This window comes from Dromiciops gliroides, chromosome 2, assembly GCF_019393635.1.
Source record: "Dromiciops gliroides isolate mDroGli1 chromosome 2, mDroGli1.pri, whole genome shotgun sequence".
Lineage (NCBI taxonomy): Eukaryota > Metazoa > Chordata > Mammalia > Microbiotheria > Microbiotheriidae > Dromiciops > Dromiciops gliroides.
This window is the reverse complement of record NC_057862.1, coordinates 622,243,918-622,265,615: the sequence shown is the minus strand read 5'-3', so window position 1 is coordinate 622,265,615 and position 21,698 is coordinate 622,243,918. Positions and strand designations below refer to the sequence as shown.

Here is a 21,698-nt window from a genome sequence, read left to right as displayed (position 1 = left end):
TGACCCCATTTTGAGGTTTTCATGGCAAAGATGCTTGAGTAATTTCCAAATTTCCTTCTCCAGCTCATTTTACATATAAAAGAACTGAACAAAGATGATTAAGTGACTTACTCAGGATCATAGCTAGTGTCTGAGGCCAGATTTGAGTTGATGAATGTAAGTCTACCTTATTCCAAGCCTAATGCTCTTTCCACTGTCCTACTTGTAGATCAATTGATGAATTCATGTTGTTATTTCATTTTTAATCTCAAAAAGTGCAACCTAGAGAAATGCAATGTGGGCTGGGAGTCTGGAGAGCTAATTTCTGGGTTTTTCTCTACCATTAACTATGTTAACTTTGACCAAACTACTTCCCTCTTATTATCTTGTTTCCTCACCTATAAAAAAGAAGTTCTTGGACTAGATGATATACAAGGTTCTTTATAGCTCTAACATTCAATGTTTCTATGACTTTTATTGAAAGGATGGACAAAGAAAATCTGACCAGTGTATCAGAATTCCTTCTCATGGGGCTCTCCAAGTGGCCTGAGCACCAACAACTCCACTTTCCACTGTTCCTTGCAATGTATGTGATCACAATATCTGGGAATCTACTTATTATCCTAGCTATATGTTCTGATGTTCACCTCCATAGCCCCATGTACTTTTTCCTCATCAACCTCTCTTTTGTTGACATATGTTTTATCTCTACCACAGTCCCCAAGATGTTAATGAACATTTGTACCCAAGATCACACCATCTCCTACATTAAGTGTCTGACTCAAGTGTACTTTTTCACCTTATTTGTTGGACTCGATGATTTCCTGTTAGGTATAATGGCATATGACCGATACATAGCCATCTGCCACCCACTCCATTACTCAATGGTAATGAGCCCCAGAGTTTGCATCCTACTTGTGTCTGGATCCTGGATCATCACTAATAGCTGTTCCTTGTTACACACCCTTCTAGTAAACAAGTTGTCTTTTTGTTCAGAGAACACAATCCCCCACTTCTTCTGTGACCTTTCAGCCTTGCTCAAGCTCTCCTGCTCTGATACCCATATCAATGACCTGGAGATTGTAATTGTGGGAGGATTTTTGGTTGGTACCCCCTTTGTTCTAATCATAGTGTCCTATATTCACATCATCTTGGCCATTCTGAAAATCCCATCCACTGGAGGAAAGTATAAAGCCTTTTCCACCTGTGGGTCCCACCTCTGTAGTGTGTCCATCTTCTATGGTGCTGTTATGGGGGTGTATTTTCTCCCCTCCTCTACACACCTGGACACTTTAGACATGTTAGCTGCCATCTTCTATACAATAGTGACCCCCATGCTCAACCCCTTCATCTATAGTCTAAGAAACCGGGATATGCAGAATGCCCTGAGAAATCTTCTCAGCAAGATAACATTCTCCTTTAGTTGACCCTTGCTTCCAACATCTACAAAGAAAACTAAACAGAACCAAGAGAACAATTGATATAACGATCACAATAACATCATGGAAAATAATATTGAAGGACTTCAGAACTCTGATCAGTGGAGTGACCAATCATGACTTCGAGGACTAAGGGTGAAGCATAACTCCCACCTCTCAGAAAAGCAAGGAAGTCTACATTGGTTTACATGACCAATATTTTCACTTGTTTTACTCAATTATATTTATTTGCAAAAGTGGAGGGTTCTATTGGTAGGGGTAGTAATTGAGAAGTTATAGTGATGTAAAAAAAAGAATATCACTAAAACATTTTTTATATTGAATGAGGGTGCCACCCCCTTATGTGGGTAAAACCACAGCCTAAACATTAGATTAAAGAAGGAGTAGCACTTGATCAAAGGTGAGGAGATGGGGAGCCCATGATTCACAAGTGGGAGTTTTCTTTGGCCAGTGTTCAACACAACCGTTAGCTCTAAGAGAGGATCTTAAGCACATGGACAACTGGATTGCTAAGGGTTATTGTGTAGCACCAGAACTGAATGCTACTACCACTGCCTTGTGAAGATCTATTTGGATAACTAATTATAACCTGAATTCAATTTTTGAAACAATAAAAATTAAGACAAAACACTTGAATACACAAAATGAAGAAGCACATTTTGCGTAGGTTTTTCAGTAACCATTCAAATACCAATCTGTTTTGATAGTTTATCTTTTGAACTTAAGAAATGGAAACAAAAATCAGGCAAATGATCAACTTTGTATGACTAAAATAAAACTACATAATCTTAATGTCTTTTCATATTTCTAGATTTCATCAAGTCTATGCTTGTGTTTGAACTCACATATAGCTTTGAGATTATATTTCAGAATAGGAAGCACTTTGAGAGTGACTTAACCTCAATATAATCTGTTTAAAAATCCAGACTTTTTTTTTTCTCCATGCAATTCAGTTCATACTGTGATCAGTTCTCTATCCTATTTAAATAATGCTTACAAAAGACACAATGATAACCGTTCATGAAGCTTTTTTGACATATTGGAATTTTTTTTTAAGTAGCTTTGTAATTTTGGTTAAGTATGTGTTGCTTCTAATTAAAGTCATTCCAGAAACCTCTTCACAGAAATCACAATCTACATTAGCCTCAGTGCCTCAGTAGAGATATTTCAAAGACACAGTTAAGAACACCAGATGCTTCTCTATGAGGTCTAGGATTTGAGATAAAATTGAGCATAAGATTTTGGGGAGTCATTCCTTATTATAAGTATTGACTCCTTTTTGAAACAATACCCTTATCTGTATATGTGTGAAATGTCCTTTAGTAGTCCTTATCTGGAAAGTTAGGTGGCATAGTGAACAGAATTTTTGGCCTGGAGTTGGGAATACTCATATTCCTGAGTTCAGATAAGACCTCAGACACTTACTACCTGTGTGACTCTGGCCAAGTCACTTAACCTTCTTCACCTCAGTTTCCTCATCTGTAAAATGGGGGAGGAAATGGCAAACCAGTCTAGTATCTTTGCCAAGAGAACCCCAAAAGGGGTCACAAAGAGTTGGACACAATTGAACAACATTCCTCATCCTACAAGGGTAAGTGGTACCATATGAAAAAAAATTTTTTTTTAAATTTTGAGGGGGCAGCTGGATGGTGCAGTAGATAAAGCACCGGCCCTGGATTCAGGAGGACCTGAGTTCAAATCTGACCTCAGACCCTTGACACTTATTAGCTGTGTGACCATGGGCAAGTCACTTAATCCTCATTTCCCCACAAAAACAAAAAACAAATTTGTATTTTGATAAACATTGAAGAAGCTGGGGGCAGCTAGATGGCGCAGTGGTTAAAGCACCGGCCCTGGATTCAGGAGTACCTGAGTTCAAATCCGGCCTTAGACACTTGACACTTACTAGCTGTGTGCAAGTCACTTAACCCCCATTGCCTAAAAAAAAAAAAAAATTGAAGAAGCTGGACCTGTTAAACTATATCTCAGAAGAAACTTAGTACTAGTTTATTTAGCTTTGCGGAAACTTACTACTTTCAGAACACAATTAGTAGTCATCTATTTTGTATATTTGTTTTGAATTTTCATTTCAACAAATAAACACTGTAGTTAAGGCTAGTGGAATAAAGTTTCTGAACTATTTAAAAGTACAAAAATATTGAATTAGAATTTGGCAAGAGAACAGATACTGTTCTCAACATCACCATAATCACAATAAAAATAATAACATTTATATAGTGCCTATGATATACCAGATGCTTTAAAATTATTATCTCATTTTATCCTCACAGCAATCTTGAGTGGTAGATGCTATTGTTATCTTCATTTTACAAATGAGGAAACTGAGGCAAACAGAAGTTAAGTGACTTGCCTAGGGTCACACAGCTAATATGTCTGGAGTTGGATTTTAACTCAGTTCTTCCTGACTGCAGGCCCAGCATTATATCCACTGTGTTGCCCCACAACCAATCAGGCAACAGCATTTATTAAGTCCTAACTTTGTACCAGCCACCGTACCAAGCACTGGAGCACAAATACAAGCAAAAAGACCCATTCTAGAAGTTAACATTCTAATAGGGGAAGAGAATATATAACAGAAAGATGAAAAACTGAGATTAGGGGAGGTGATAAATGGTACCCTGTACAGGGGTATAATGGAGGAGTCTAGATTGAAGTTTGATCAGAAATGAAGAGATGTCTTGCCTGAATACCTTCTTTAAATGGAAGTTCTGAAAGAAACCATCCAATCAAAGGGGGGGGCGGAGTTAAAAGGGCTAAGTGTAATTCCAGGTGTGGGTTCCAGGGATGAAGTGATTTTCAAATTAAAGAGTTTTCTGGGAAACATAAACTGCCCAGATTAACAGAAGAGGAAATTAAATATTTCAATAAATCCATTTTAGAAAAAAAACTGAACTGGTTATAATTGAGCTTCCTAAGAAAAAAACACCAAGACCAGACGGATTTATAAGTGAATTCTATGAAACATTTAAAGACCAATTCTAATATTAAATAAATTATTTGGAACAATAGGCAAAGAGGAAGTCCTACCAAACTCCTTTTGTGAAACACCTATGGTGCTGATACCAAAAACAAGAAGAGCAAAATCAGAGGGAAAATATAGACCAATTTCACTAATGAATATGGATGCAAAAATCCTAAATAAATTACTGACTAGAAGACTACAACACTATATCACAAAGATTATATATTATGACCAAGTGGAATTTCTACTAAGAGTTCAGGGCTGGCTCAACACAGAGAAAAATTTTAAAATATTTTATTATATTATTAACAAAAGTAACAAAATCATATGATTATGCCAATAGATAAAGAAAAAGCTTCTGGCAAAATACAACTCTCATTTCTTTTTGAAAACACATTAGAGGGGGCAGCTAGATGGTGCAGTGGATAAAGCACCAGCCCTGGATTCAGGAGTTCCTGAGTTCAAATCCGGCCTTAGACACTTGACACTTACTAGCTGTGTGACCCTGGGCAAGTCACTTAACCCCAATTGCCTCACTAAAAATTTTAAAAAAAGAAAATTTTAAAAAAAGAAAACACAATAGAAAACATAGGTATAAAGAGATTTTTCCCTTAAATGATAAGAAGAATCTACCTAAAATTATCAACAATCATTATCTGTAACAAGGATAAGCGAGAAGCCTTCTCAATAAGATCCGCAGTGAAATGAGAATGCCTATTATCACCAATATTATTCGATATTGTACTAGAAATACTATAAATAACAATAAAAAGAGGAAATTGAAGGAGTCAGAAAGGGCAGTGAGTTAACAAAACTATCTCTTTTGCAGATGATATGATGACATACTTGGAAAATAATAGAGATTTGACTAAAAAGGTAGTGGAAACAATTAATAATATGTTAGCAAAGGAGCAGGATATAAAATAAGCCCACATAAATCATCAGCATTTCTCTATATCACCAACAAAGTTCCACAAGAAGAGAGAGTTGTTTTAAAATAACTGTCAACAATGTAAAATACCTTTGAACATACATTCCATGACAAATCCAGAAACTATATGAACATAATTATAAAACACTTTTTATACAAATAAAGTCATGTTCAAATAATTGAAGAAACATTCATTGTTTGTGGGTAGGCTGAGCTAGTATAATAGAAATGGCAATTCTACCCATATTAATTTACTTATTCAGTGCCATCCTGATTAAGTTACCAAAAAATGAATTGAGCTAGGAAAAAATAATCACAAAATTTATTTGGAAGACCAAAACTTCAAGTATATCAAGGAATTATTGAAGAAAAGAAAAAGGAAGGAGATCAAGCAGTATCAGATCTTAAACTGTATAGTAAGGTAGTAATTATGAAAATTATCTAGTACTGCTAAGAAATAGAATGGTGGATCAATGGAATAAAATAACTATAGAACACAATAATACATAATTATAATAGTATTGTGTTTGATAATTGTAAAGATTTAAATTTTAAGGATAAGAATTCATTGGTAAAAATGCTCATGAAAACTAGAAAGTAGTCTGGCAGAAACTAGGTATAAACCAATATCTTACATGATTTACTATGATAAGGTCAAAGGGGATACATGATAGATATAAAGAGAAATATCATAAATAAATTGGAAGAACATAGAACATACTACCTATCAGATTTATAGATGAATAATTTATGAATAAATGTGATAGAGAGCACTGTGAGATGTAAAAGATAATTTTCATTACATTAAGTTTTAAACATCCTATACATACAGAACCAATGGAAACAAGATTAAAAAGAAAGTAGATAATTGGGGAAATTTGTATAGACACTTTCTTGAATAAAGGCCTCATATCTCAAAGATATAGATAACTTTGTCAAATTTTTAAGAAGATTAACAATTCTCTAATTGATAAATGGTTGAAGGATATGAACGGGAAGTTTTTCAATGAAGAAAACATATGCATATATATACACATATATGTATATGTGTGTATATTTGATTTCATACATATATGTCTGACATATTTTTAAATGCTCCAAATAATTATTTATTTAAGAAATGAAAATTAAAACAACTTTGGTATAACATCAATACCTATCAGATTGGCTAAAATTATAGAAAGAGAAAATGACAAATATTGGAATGGATATGGAATAATTGGGACATTAATATACTGTCGATGGACCTGTGAACTTATTCAAGCATTTTGCAAAGCTATCTGGGATTATGCCCAAAGAATTATTAAATTGTGATTATGCCCTTTGACCCAAAAATGCTACTATTAGGTCTACTTCCCAAGGTGATCAGGGGAAAAGAAAAAGAACCTATATGTTCTAAAATATTTATTGCAGCTCTCTTTGTGGTGGTAAAGAACTGGATATTGAGGAGATACCAATCAATTGGGGAATGACTGAATAAGATGTGGTATATGATGGTGATGGAATACTAGTGTGCTGTAAGAAATGATGAGCAGGTTGATTTTACAAAAGCATGCAAAGACATGAAAGAAATAGTGAAGGGTGAAGTGAGTAGAACCAAGAGAACACTGTATACAGTGACAGAAATATTATTTAAAGAATAAAAGTGAATGACTAAGCTATTCTGAGTTATATTAGTGTTCAAATCAACTTCAAATGACCTATAAAGATACTCTCCACTCCCAGAGAAAGAATTAATATATGAGACCATGTATTTTATAGTTTAACATATATATCTCTGTTATGTGTTGGCCTTCTCTAGTGAAGGATTGGGAAAGAGGGAGAGAAACAGCCTGGAACTCAAATGTAACAGAAAGAAATAAAATAAATATTTTTAGAGTTTTGGGGGGGCATGGTTAGAGGAGTACAGATTGCAACTTAGTTTTTTTTTGGGGGGGGGCAGGGCAATGAGGGTCAAGTGACTTGCCCAGGGTCACACAGCTAGTTAAGTGTCAAGTGTCTGAGGCCGGATTTGAACTCAGGTCCTTCTGAATCCAAGGCTGGTGCTTTATCCACTACGCCACCTAGCTGCCCCTACAGATTGCAACCTAGTGATAAATGAAGAGTTGGGTGACCTAGGCACAATTCTTAAATAGAGATTTACCATTAGTTTCATCTAATCATCACCATACTAATTTTCATTTTATTTTCACCATGTTCATATTCACCATGAGTATGAGTATGGTTAGAGTTTGCCTAGAAGTTATTTTGACAAGGAGCTCAAGTCAGAGTCATTTGAAGTAAACAAGCCAGGCTAAACCACTTCTGTCTCTCAGAAAGTTATCTATAGGACACTGTCTCATAACACTTTGTTCGAAATTCAGGTTGGGCTTAAGAGGAAGAGTTCCCAGGTAGAAGTAAGTTCATAGGTCTTAGAAGGATCTTGGAAGTCATTTAATCTTACCATTTCACTTTACAAATAGGAAAAGTGAGGTCCATAAAGGTTAAATAGTTTGTCCATTTCTCACGCAAGTAGTATGTAGCAGAGTATTCTGAATCATCTCTTCTGAGTCCAAATCTTTCTATTGTACTGAGAAAGAAAAGGGAGGGGAGAAGAACTAGACTAAGGGACTATATGTTGTGGAATATTGACCTCTGACAAATTTTTACAAGACTTTAACACCTGCCAGGTGGTATAAATGCCCCTGTTCCTATCCCTAGACAATACAAGTAAGGCAGTTTGAACTTGCTTTAATCCTGTCTGACGGGTTCAGAGTAGAAAGGAAGCATAGCACCTCCACACCTCTGACTGAATTTTAATTGTCAGACCCTGTCCACGGTGCTAAATGCAACTTCAATCATTACTTTAAAGAGTAAGGTTAATTACTATATTGAATGATTTAGCCCATTGAGGAATTGAGCTCTCAAACTGATATTCAAGACTCTTGGGTTTTAATAGGGCTACTATGGGGCTGTGGTAAATTTCCCTCCTCTATTTCTGCTTCTGCCAAGTTTCCAACAAGGGAGAACATGTAAGTTCAGCTTTCTTGGGGATATACTCTTCCTAGAAGTGTCTCTATTTTTACAAAGAAATGAGGCAACAATGAATTGAATAAATACTGAGCACAATGATGAAATGTTGAGATCATATTTTAAATTTTTTAATTCCAGTAAAAATAAACCATAGGAAAAGAAAGGGCACTGAGTGGCTGACATTAAAAGTACTCAATGTTAATGCATAAGTCTGGGAGGGAAATAATGTAAATAAATTTATATTCTTTCGGCTTGATCTAGAACTGTCAGCACCTGTTTCTCAGTGTCCCTGCACTTAAAATATTTTTTCTGATATTGTGAGATACATATAGGATAGTGGGGATGACTATGAGGACAATAATTACTACTGAATGAGTACAAAATGAGATGGAAATTTATAGATCATTTTGCTGCTAATAACAGGATTCAAAAGCGGAGGCAGCAGAGTCAGGGCTCTGGGTGACAACATCTGAAATCAGCAGACATCAGCTGGGTAAGACTTAGAGGGCTTGGAACAGCCAATTACATCAATTTTCTCTTCTTCTTTCTGATCTTCTTTCCTAAAATTCTATCATCAATGTGGAGAGCATCACTTGGATAGGAAAGGGATTGGAAAATTTTATTAATACATACATACACACTACTATTCTTTATTATTTAATTTTATTTATTTATGTTACATTTTAAGCTCCAAACTGTCTCTCTCCCTCCTCACCCTGCACTAGAGGCCACCATTTGACATAGATAGAGAAATAGAGACAGAGACATAGAGAGATACGCAATAGCATGGTATGCATACTTCTATTTATCAGTTCTTTCTCTGGAGGTGCATAGTATCTTCCTTCATAGGTCCTTTGTAGTTGATTTGAGTATTTATAATACTCAGGATAACTTAGTCATTCACAGTTATTCTTTGAACAATAGTACTATTACTAGACAATATTTTCCCTTGGTTCTGCTCATTTTACTCTTCATTATTTCATGCAAATCTTTCCAAGTTTTCTTAAAATCAATCTGTTCATCATTTCTTACAGCACACTAGTATTCTATCACAATCATATACCACAATTTGTTTAGCCATGCCCCAAATGATGGGCATACCCTTGATTTCCAATTCTTTGCCACCACAAAGAGAGCTGCTAAACTATTTTTAAACATATAGGTTCTTTTCCTTTTTCCTTGGTCACATTGGGAAATGAATTAATAGTGGTATTTCTGGGTCAAAAGGAATACACAGTTTTATAATTCTTTGGGCATAATCCCAGATTGTTTTTCAAAATGGTTGGATTAGTTCACAGTTCCACCAGCAGTGTATTAGTGGTTCACACACCATTGTTATTGAAATAATTTGATTTCAAATAAATTCTCTCTTGTTTTTCAAATTATAAAGTAAGAAATTCTATAATTGGTATAGTAATTCTAATTTACTTCCAGGAACCTATAGCTTATATAAAGAGGGAAAAGAGATATTCAGGAAAGGGAATAAAAAGCTCCTAGCCACCCTCATCTCCTTCCCTCTTACCTTTTAGTTCCTTCTCTCCCCATCTTATATCCTTAACTGTCCCTGTGTATTGTTGAAACTGTGTTGTGGGTTTCAGAATGCAAAGTATAGTTTCAGGGAGGGCATCAGTTGGAGACAGCCTTATCTTTGGCCCCTCAGCCCTAGTAGTAGTAGTAGTAGTAGTAGTAGTAGTAGTAGTAGTAGCAGCAGCAGCAGCAGCAGCTAACATTTAAATAGGTCTTTCAGGTTTGCAAAACAAACATACATATTTTAACATATATTGCCTCATTTGGAAGAACCCATATTTTGACAGAAGTCATCCAACACAGGTTAATTAATCATTAGGATCAGATACTCCTGAAAAACTACAGAGATTTTTTTTAATTTTTCTTTTATATCATTATGAACTTGAAAAACATCAACAACATAAATATGTCCATATACAGTGTATGGAAAAAGAAAACTACATATGAAATTATAAATTCCACCACACACAATTTGATTTCTAAGTATATTTCAAATTTAACATCATACTTCCAACTATTCTAACATGCTTGTTGGGGTACAATCTGTTCCTAAACTAAAAGGCAAGGAAACAAAGTCAGTTTCATAGTTATTCATATGCCTTTGTGGGATGGAACTAGGATATAGTTATGTAAGGTTATGCCTTATTTAAAAGGAACAGAATTTTTTAAAGAGGCATTGGAATATAATTGTGACATAAGGTAATATATTCATTTGAGGAAATCTAGGAACCCAAGGTAGGAAGCAGAATGATAAGCATTGGAGTGAAAATCAGTGGAGAAAGAAAGAGAAGCATTATTTTCATGAAAGTAAATCCCATGCCACCTGAATAAAGGGATGAAATTTAAAAAGAGGGACTTGTAAAACAGATCACAAACTTTGCATAGAATAATTCTACATGAGTTTATTAATAGGAGGTTTTAATTATTCCGAAATCAGCTAAAGTGATCTTACACTTTATCTTTCTGTCTCTGTCTCTGTGCCCCTCTTCCTTCACTCCCTTCTCTTCTTCCTCTCTAAGTCTCTCTTCTCAATCTCCCTCTCTTTCCTCCTCTCCTTTCCTCTCTTCCTCCTTCTCTCTCCCTTTCTCCCTTTCTCTCTTTCCATCCCTCCCTCTCCTCTCTATTCCTTCCCTCCCTACCTTTCTCTGTTCCTCCTCTCTCAGGATCTCTGTCTTTCTCATTCACTTTTCTTATCTCCCTCCTCCTTCCCTCCTTTTTCTCTCTCTTCCTCTTTTTCTCTCTGTCTCACTCTCCCTCTCTCCATCCTTTCTTTTCTCTCTTACCCACCTTCACTCTCTCTCTCTCTAAGGGATGGAAGTAAACTGGAAATAAATTTTAGACATAGAGTAGGAGACCTCTTGTGAATGGATGTAGAAAGAAAATGACCTTCAGAAGGCAAGAAACAGCTGGTACTAGGTTGGATGGAACTTTTATCTGGGAGCAAAGCATAGAAAATAAAGTAATAGAAGACGTTTCTTATTTGGGTCACCCCATGCAACTGTCAATCAATCAACAAGTACCCATTAGGCACTTGGTATGTGCAAGACAATGATGAAATAGCCCTGCTTTCAAAGAGCTTGCCTCCTGAAGATCCCAAAAAATATGATGATTAGGGTGACACTAGCAGCAGGAAAAGGTTAACATAGGAGGTGGTGCTTGAGCTGAGTTTTGAAATAATGAAATCTAAGAGACAGAAGGGAAAGGGGTGCATTCTAGACATATAAGACAGCCAGTGCAAAGGTTTGGAGATGGGAATTGTAATCACATCTGTGAAACACAAGAAGTCTGGTTTTGCTGAATCACCTCTCTCTCTCTCTCTCTCTCTCTCTCTCTCTCTCTCTCTCTCTCTCTCTCTCTCTCTCTCTTTCTGTCCCTGTATGTTAACTGATATATGGAAATCCCAGGGAGGCAATTCCCTCCACTGATGCTGATCTTCAAATTTATTGTCTTAGAAAGTTTGGGAGAGGGGGAGGGATTCATTAACAATTTGAGTGTATTTCACGATATCACAAGTGTTAAGTATCTGAGGCAGGACTTGAAACTAAGCAGGCTTTAATCCACTTTCTATGTTGCTATGTTGCTACTTTATGTCTTCTATATACTCACATGGCTGGGTCTGTTCACCACAATCTGTAGGATAATTATAGCATTATGTAACAATATACTAGATGTTTATAGAATTTCAGGACCAGAGAATTTCAGAATTGAAAAGATCTTTAAACATGACCTAATCAAATCCTCTCTTATCTTACAAATAGAAAAACTGAGGCCCAGAACAGAAAAATAAACTGCCCAAGGTCACTTCTGATTTAAGTGGGAAATTTTCCCCAGGGTATTTGACCTTGCATTTTATCTAGCAAGGCACCTTACAAAGATCTCATTTTATCCTCACCACTCTGGGAGGTAAGTGCTGGTATTAGCCCTATTTTACAGATGAGGGAACTGAGGGTCAGAGAAGCTAAGTAACTTGCCCTGTGTCACACAGCTAATAAATATATGAAACTAGAACTGAGCTCAGGCCTTCCTGATTCCAGGTTGGGCACTCTATGCACTTTGGCACCTAGTTGCCTCTTTAATGGAGAGTAGATCAACATAGTACCATGATCATTGGTTTTTTAGGACTCATTCGGTAAAAATAGCTTATCATATTTCCCATGGTTTCATCAAGGAACTATTTATTTACTTAATCATAATATTTAATAAGTTTAACTTTCTTTTAATAGACTCATGAGTTGGAAAAACCAGACCACTATCTCTGAATTCATTCTCCTGGGACTGGTTGAGGGGTCAGAGCATCAACAACTGCTCTTCTGGCTGTTTCTATTCATGTATCTGGTTACTGTGATTGGAAACCTACTCATCATCATAGCTGTTGCTTCCAACACTCACCTCCATACCCCTATGTACTTCTTTCTAGCCAACTTGTCTTTTGCTGATATCAACTTCATCTCTACCACAGTCCCCAAGATGTTGGTGAATATGCAATCTCAGAATAACTCCATCTCTTATTCTGACTGCCTGACACAATTATATTTTTTTATCATGTTTGGGATGGTAGATGAATTTCTCCTGGCCATGATGGCATATGACCGTTATGTGGCTATCTGTCACCCACTTCATTACACAATAGTGATGAACCCCCAGCTTTGTTTCCTGTTGATCTCAATTGCATGGGTTATTAATGTCCTTTATTCCCTCTTACACACACTGTTGTTGAATGAGTTAGTCTTCTGTACCAAAAATGAAATTTCCCACTTCTTCTGTGACCTTATTCCCCTACTGAAGCTGTCCTGTTCAGACATCTTCATTAATGAGCTAATGATCCTTATCATTGGTGGTCTTGCTGGCCTGATTCCATTATTCTGCATCATCATTTCTTATGTGCATATAGTCTTGGCCATACTAAGGATCCCATCTGCTAAAGGGAAGCAGAAAGCCTTTTCCACCTGCAGCTCCCACTTTTCTGTAGTATCTCTCTTCTTTGGGACTATCTTTGGAGTCTATTTTAGCCCTTCATCCAACCACTCAGCCCGCAGTGACATAATTGCATCTGTAATGTACACAGTGGTGACCCCAATGCTGAACCCTTTTATCTACACCCTGAGGAACAGGGATATGAAAGCAGCCCTAGGGAGGCTCTTTTAAATCCCCTTCTTGAGGTAAAATAAATACTAAAATTATGTTTTTCATCTCCTCTCTTCCCCAAACTGAGCAGCAGGAGGGTGCCAACTTCAAAGAATTTTCCCACAGGGAAAGTATTTGATTCATTCAGATCTGGATCAAATATCTTAAGCTCAGTCTCAGGCTTTGTCTATTTGTGTTGACAAGTTTGAATCAGGACAAACCCACTAAGAGTACAATAATATAATTCTATTGTTGGATATTCAAAATAATATAATTTTTAAAATAAAGAATCAGACTTATAGAAGTCTAGTTACAGAGAAACAGAGATTCTAAAAAATACAGATAAATTCCACTTTGATTCCCTTTCTCCCATAGTCTGGTCATCAGAATAGAGAATTCTGATCATCTGGTTATAGAATGACATCTGGTCACCAATTTCCCTATTATTTTATTTTTATTTACTTGCCACCTTAGCTATATTCAAATCTATGCCACTCCTTTTCACCTTCTTATTCAGCTTTACATTCTGTGTTAGAGAGATCTCTCCTGAGTCAGAAAACCTAGTTCTTGTCCTGGTTCTGTGCCTAACTTAGCTATAAGCAAGGCTCTGAACAGCAGTTTCATGTTCTAAATAACAAAAGAGTTGACTAAATAGGTTATGGTCATTTACATTACTAACTAAAGGCAACTTTCCAGAATAAAGGAGAGTGGGTGTTGAGATCTTGATAACACTCTACAAGTTATCTCTGATGTGCAAATGATTACATTGATGGGTGATCCAATAAGCCACTAGTGATAGTAGGTCTATTTACGTGAGTAAGGAAGAAGTGGGAAAGTACCACCTCAACCTAATGAGAGTCAGTAAAAATATAGAGTAACTAAGAAAGTTAAGTTAGAGCTACTATCATAGCCCAGTAACATCCAAAGTGCCCATAATTATAGACTTTTTGACACTGAGCAACTTCTTTCTTCTCCACTACCAGCAGCATCACCTTTCCTCTTCACCCTTTTAAGCTTTTGTCTTTTTTCTGGACTTAGGAGACAAATAACAACAAAAACCACTAAACACCCAGAAAATGGCTGGATGGCTTTTTGAGAACAACATTAAAAGCTGTAAATTTCAATGCCATTCTTTTAGAGGCTTGAGTGAAAAGCAATACAAATGAAAGACTATGTGTTAATTTCAATTCCACTCCATTCAAGGATGAATCAACTGAAGCAGCCAAGTCAAACCATAGAACTTAAGGGATAAAATAAAATAGAACCCAAGGAGTTGAACCAATATTAGCAATTGGGGGGAGGGGGGACAGCTAGGTGGTACAATGGATAAAGCACCAGCCCTGGACACTAAGCACACACTAGCTGTGTGACCCTTGGCAAGTCAATCAACCCTCATTGCCCTTCCAAAAAAAGAAAAGATATTCGGGGTGTGAGAGTGAGGGAGGGTTGTTAACACAAGGAACTTCCATATGACACCATACCTTTGGACCTTTATAAGCAGTTTTCCCAATCCTTCTTAATTCTATTGCTTTTCCTCTGTTGATTTTTTTTCCAATTTATCCTGCATATAACTTGTTTGTACATAATTATATCATATTCCCTACCACATTAGACTGTGAGCTTCTCAAGAACAGGGACTTTCTTCACCTTTGTTTGTATACCCAACATTTAATACAGTGACTGGAACGTGGTGGTATCTAATAAACATTTATTGAGTGACTCTGAAATTCTTTGAAGTTAGTATTTGAGCCCACCTAATCTTGTGACATTTCTAGCAAATGGTAATTGGCATATGCCAATGTTCAGTTTTAGGATATAGAAGTCATTGTTTCCTATGAACATGTTTTGTTTGCATAATGTATTCTTTTGATGTTAGTAAACTAAATACTCCCATGGGTAGTATGGCAATATCTTCAGGATTTCTAGAGCTCCAAAAATGATGCAATATCATATTTTGAAGGGACCTCATAAGTCATCTAACACATAACTCAACAGGAAACACCAATATCTTAACAGAGATAGTGAATGAGTGGTCAACAAGACACTCCATCTCTCAGCTCTGGGCATATTCTCTGGCAGGCCACCATATGCTCTGCTCTTCAAATCTGACTACTGACCTCCCTGGCTTCCTTAAGACCCAAATAAAACCCCACTTTCCACAAAAAGTCTTCTTCAACACCTCTTAATTGCAATGCATTCCCTCTTTTAATTATTTCCTGTATTTAGCTAACTTTGTAGATGATTGTTTGCATATTAAAGATTGTAAACTCCTTGAGGGCAGGGATCATCTTTTGGTTCTTTTTGTATCCCTAAGTGCTTAGCACAATGCCTGGCAAATAGTAGGTGCTTAAGAAATAAATGTTTATTGATTGGTTCAATCTTGGAAAGACCTTCAAGATGAGAAGACCACCACCTTCCAAAGCAGTCCATTCCATTTTTAGTCAGTTCTAATTGTGAAGAATATTTTCCTTATTGGCAGCTAGGTGGCAGGGTGAATAGAGTATGTGGTCTGGAATCAGGAAAGCTCATGTTCTTGAGATCAATTCTGACCTCACTTGCTAACATTTTCTGCCTCAGTTCCTCGTCTGTAAAATGAGCTAAAGAATGAAATGTCAAGCCACTCCACTATCTCTGCCAAGAAAATTCTACAAAGAGTCAAACAAGTGACTAAACCACAATTTTCTTTATATGGAACCTAAATCTGCCTTTCTGCAACTTCTGAACATTTTCCTAGGTCTATCTTTTGCAAGTAAGTCTAATCTCCTTACCTAAAATATGATTATCTTTCAAATATTTAAAGATAGCTCACATTTTCTCCATAAACCTCTTCTATCTGCAAGTAATATGGTTTTCAGTCCCCTCATAATCTCAGCTAATCTAGTTTCTCAATGTCCTTCCTAGTGTATTAATCTCTACTAGTTGACCTATTTTGAGCCTTTGTTACTCAATTGCCTATGTATCTCATCAATACAAGACTCAAATATACAAAAATTTAAAATAAGACTTTTTTATTTGTCTATATAGTTTTATATTCTCAACAAAGAGGTTGAGACATATTCAAGATCAAAAGGACAGACTAAAGTATTGAGATTAAAAAACATCCCCAGTTAATTTGCTTTTCTTCCAGATGAAGGTTATTAGATTATCTCTTGAAATAACACTTTCCACTAACATTCTAGGATACCAGACTTCTCATAGTGAATCTACTTTGTTCAAAGCAACAGTGAAAAACACATGTTATGATTTTCTATTTTCTCTTTCATGCCAAATTTTCAGTTCCTTACTGAGGCACATATTCAGTTACATCCTGAGGTAGTAGTTGACAGTAAACTTTCTGGTCTCCAATATAATCATCTAAGGAAATACTCTTTCTTCTATGTAAATAATCACGAGTGATGAGGTTCCTTCATTTGAAAATTGAAGGCCACTTATCAGTAAAAATCCAAACCAGAAACAAAATTCTTATTAAAATAATTGCTTGCATTATTATTTTAACCAGCAATGGGTCCCTCATACTCACACACACACACACACACACACACACACACACACACACACACACACATATATATATATATATATATGTATATGTGTGTGTGTATTATATATGTAAGGATTATATGTGTATGTGTATCTATCTATCCATGTGTATAAGGATGTGTGTGTGCATGTGTGCATGTGTATACTTTTTCTTTGGTTAAGATTTTTCTTTTCTTTTTTCCTTAGCTTTGCTAAGCAATGTAAGAACAACTTATTGGGGCAGCTAGGTGGCATAGTGGATAAAGCATTGGTGCTGAATTCAGGAGGACCTGAGTTCAAATCCAGCCTCAGACACTTGACAGTTACTACCTGTGTGACCCTGGGCAAGTCACTTAACCCTCATTGTCCTGCAAAAAGAAGAACAAGGTATGACTCTCCCATACTTAGGCCCAGAAAGAACCTTTAAAATCCTCATGCTTTCTTGGTTGTTTTGTTAATAATGTTATTATTTTAGGCAAATAGAAAACATGAGGAAAGTAAAACTAATAACTCCTGATGCAAAAAGATATAGTTTACTAGAAAGAACTAAAAAGAGAGAGAGTTAAATAGATTCTCTAAGTATTGAACCAATAAATTATATACTCTAGATCGATCAACATTTATTAAGAACCAACCATGTAGGGCAGCTAGGTGGCGCAGTGAATAGAGCACCTGCCCTGGAGTCAGGAGTACCTGAGTTCAAATTCGGCCTCAGACACTTAACACTTACTAGCTGTGTGACCCTGGGCAAGTCACTTAACCCCAATTACCTCACTAAAAAAAAAAAAAAGAACCAACCATGTGCCAGATACAGTGTTAATTGCTAGGAATCCAAAAAGAGTCAAAGACAATCCTTGCCCTCTAGGAGCTTAAAATCTAATAGGGGCAGCTAGGTGGCAGAGTGGATAAAGCACTGGCCCTGGATTCAGGAGGAACTGAGTTCAAATCCAGCATCAGACACTTGATATTTACTAGCTGTGTGACCCTGGGCAAGTCACTTAACCCTCATTGCCCTGCAAAAACAAAAAGAAAAAGAAAAAATCTAATAGGGAAGACAACATGCCAAGAAATATATACAAAGCAAGCTATATACAAACTACATTGGAAATAATTAACAGAGGGAAGGCACTAGAATTAAGTGGGGTTGGGGTAGGCTTTAAATAAAAGAAGGGATTTTTATACGGGACTTGAAGGAAATTTAGAGAAGTCAGTAAGTGGAGTCAAAGAGGAAGGGAACCCATGACATGGAGGACAACAAGAAAAGATGCCCAGAGACAAAAAATGGAGTGTCTTGTTCATGAAATGGACAGGCCAGAGTAACTGGATCAAAGAGTATGTAATAGGGAGTAAAGTATAAGAAGACTGGATAGGTATGAGAGGACTATATACTATATTCTATATCATATATATGTATATATATATATATACACAAGTATATGAAGTGTGTGTACATATATATACACATAGACAAATACATCAAAGCTTTATTATTCACATAAATTTAGTCAGAAAAAAACCTTGTATAGAACATCTACATAAAACATCTATACACACGTTATACATGTGTATGTAGATATATGTCCAAAGCATATGATATACATATACATATATAATAATGACTAACCTGCCCCATACTGCCTGAAAGTCAGGTATTTTACATTTCATCTTTCCCCAAAAGTATATTTGTCACTTAATGTCAACAAAGTTTGTTCACACGGATTACTCTAAAATGCATTGTCCAGAAATAAATACAATACTTCACATGTAGTCTGACTAGGGCAGAATAAAGTGTTATTATGAGTTTCTCCATTATAGACATCATATTTCTATTAATGTATACTAAAAGAGCATTCATTTTTCTTCCATGACATGGCATTTATGCATATTTTTTATTTTAATTTGTAGAATAAAACAAGCATTTCTATAACAGTATTTTTATTTGTTTATTTAAAGTTTTGAGTTCCAAATTCTATCCCTCTCTCATTCCCTCCGTCCTTATGCTCCCCACTCCCCAAGGTGGCAAGTAATTAGTAAAGGTTGTACATGTGTAAATATATAAAACATTACCATATTAGTCATTTTACATAAAAAGACTCAGGTTAAAAAAAGAGAAAGCACAAAATATGCTTTGGTCTGTGTTCAATCAATATCAATTCTTTCTTTGGAGGTGGATAGTATGCTTCATCAATAGTCCTTTGGGGTTGTCTTGGATCATTGCAATGCTGAGAGTAGTTAAGTCATTCACAATTGCTCATAGAGCTATAATACTGTCACTGTGCACAATGTTCTCCTGGTTCTGCTCACATCAGTTCATATGAGTCTTTTCAGGTTTTTTTTCTGAAATTTCTTATGGCACAATAATATTACATTACAATCATATACCACAGTTTGTTCAATCATTCCCCAATTAATGGACATTCCTTCAATTTCTAATTCTTAGCCACCACAAAGAATTGCTATAAATATGTTTTGTACATTTTTTTCCTTTTCTCTTTTTGACAGTTACAATTGTTAACTGTTTCCCTCCATCCTATCCCCTTCCCCATGGTATTTACTCCATTATCTATCTCCTTTCACTCTATCTCCCTTAAAAAGGGATTTGCTCCTGTCTGTCCCCTCCCCCAACCTGCCCTCCTTTCTTTTGCCTCTCTCTCTCTTTATCCCCTTGCCCTCTTATTTTCCTGCAGGGCTAGATAGATTACTCCATCCAATTGGGTGTGTATGTTAATCTGTCCTTGAGCAAATTCTGATGAGATTAAGGTCTTTGAGCCTATTCTGATGAGTGTAAGGTTTATTTATTGCCCTGCTGCTCCCCCATCTCTCCCCCCACTCCATAAGTCCTTTCCTGTTTCTTTCATGTGGGATTTTACCCCATTCTAACTCTCCCTTTCCCCCTCCCCCAATCCATTCCTCTCACCCTACAATTTTACCCTAAAGATGTCATCATGGGGGGCGGCTAGGTGGCACAGTGGATAAAGCACTGGCCCTGGATTCAGGAGTTCCTGAGTTCAAATCCAGCCTCAGACACTTGACACTTACTAGCTGTGTGACCTTGGGCAAGTCACTTAACCCCCATTGCCCCACCAAAAAAAAAAAAAAAAAAAAAAAAAAAAAAAAAAAAAAAAAAAAAAACAAGATGTCATCATGGGGCGGCTAGATGACACAGTGGACAAAGCACCCACCCTTGACCCAGGAGGACCCAAGCCCAAATCCAGACTCAGATACAAGACACTCACCTACTGCACAACTCAAGGCATGTGACCTAACTCCAAACCTACAAAAAAGATAAACAAAAAATAAATACTTTACAGATATCATCCCTTCATAATCAATTCCCACCTGTGCACTCTGTCTAAATTTATTTCTATCATCTGCCCTAATACTGAGAAAGTTCTTATGAGTGAGACATATCATCTTCCCATGCAAGAATGTAAACAATTTAACCTTTTAACATCCCTCTTAATATCTTTTTCCTATTTACCTTTTTATGCTTCTCTATGATTTTATATTTGAAAGTCAAATTTTCTATTCAGTTAAGGTCTTTTCATCATGAATACTTGAAAGTCCTCTTTTTCATCAAAGTCCCAATTTTTTTCCTGAAAAAAATATAATCAGTTTTGCTGGATAGTTGATTCTTGGTTGTAATCCCAATTCCTTTGCCCTCTGGAGTATCATATTCCATTCCCTCTGATCCTTTAATGTAGAAGCTGCTAGATCTTGAGCTATCCTGACTGGGGCTCCACAGTACTTGAATTCTTTCTTTTTGACAGCTTGAAATATTTTCTTCTTGACTTGGGAGCTCTGGAATTTGGTTATAATATTCCTGGGAGTTTTCATTTTGGGATCTCTTTCAGGAGGTGATTAGTGAATTCTTTCAATTTCTATTTTACCTTCTGCTTCTAGAATACCAGGGCAATTTTCCCTGACAATTTCCTGGAAGATGATGTCTAAGCTCTTTCCTTGATCATGGTTTTCAGATAGTTCAATAATTTGTATATAGTAATAGCAATGTTATTTTAATAATGACTGAGCAAATAAGTTATTTTTGACTATTACAAATACCCAAAATAACCACATATTTTCCACCTAAAATGTTTCCTAACCATTCCTAACCCCCATCTCATACTTGTAAAGCCAATTTTATAAAGCTATATGGAGGATTATGGTTGTCCCTATAAATGTTCTTTTTATTCATTTTAGCCTATTAGTGTAGCATTTAGGTTCCCTCTCCCCTTTTTTTTTAAATAAAGAGTGATTTCAATAAAGTTCAATTCAAAACAAAATAATTGACCAGCCACCATGAGCCAAATACTGAGAATCCCAAGAAAAAAAGTAGAATAGTCCTTGTCTTCAAAAATATTTTCTATATTTTCTATGGGATAGAGTGAAGACTATCTGATAGCCAATGTATGCATTTTTTGTTAAGGGTTTAATAGGTACTAAAGATACTTTTATTCCCATTTATGGAGGCCTAGCCTTGTGGTACATTTGAACTACATATGTGACCTCTGAGATTAACCAGAGTTAACTCTAGGTGAAGGAAATATCACCCAAGGAGATAATAATTGGGGGAACATCCCCTACCCAAGACTGAATCGAGTCTATATAAACCTAAACCTTGGGGTGCTTGGCCTTGAGTTTTAATTATTGTGATAATTATTGTTATTTTGTAGGCAGATAAATG

General features: G+C 36.1%; 2 protein-coding genes across 2 annotated transcripts; both read left to right on the top strand.

Moving 5' to 3' along the window:
• Nucleotides 1-464: 464 nt before the first annotated feature.
• Nucleotides 465-1,406, top strand: LOC122739398 (olfactory receptor 1361-like). The gene has a single exon (XM_043981155.1). The coding sequence runs from the start codon at nucleotides 465-467 to the stop codon at nucleotides 1,404-1,406; it is 942 nt and encodes a 313-aa protein (XP_043837090.1).
• An 11,192-nt stretch (nucleotides 1,407-12,598) lies between these two features.
• Nucleotides 12,599-21,317, top strand: LOC122740402 (olfactory receptor 1G1-like). The gene is made up of 2 exons (XM_043982533.1): nucleotides 12,599-13,512; nucleotides 21,290-21,317. The coding sequence occupies exons 1-2, from the start codon at nucleotides 12,599-12,601 to the stop codon at nucleotides 21,315-21,317; spliced, it is 942 nt and encodes a 313-aa protein (XP_043838468.1).
• The last annotated feature ends 381 nt before the right edge of the window (nucleotides 21,318-21,698 follow it).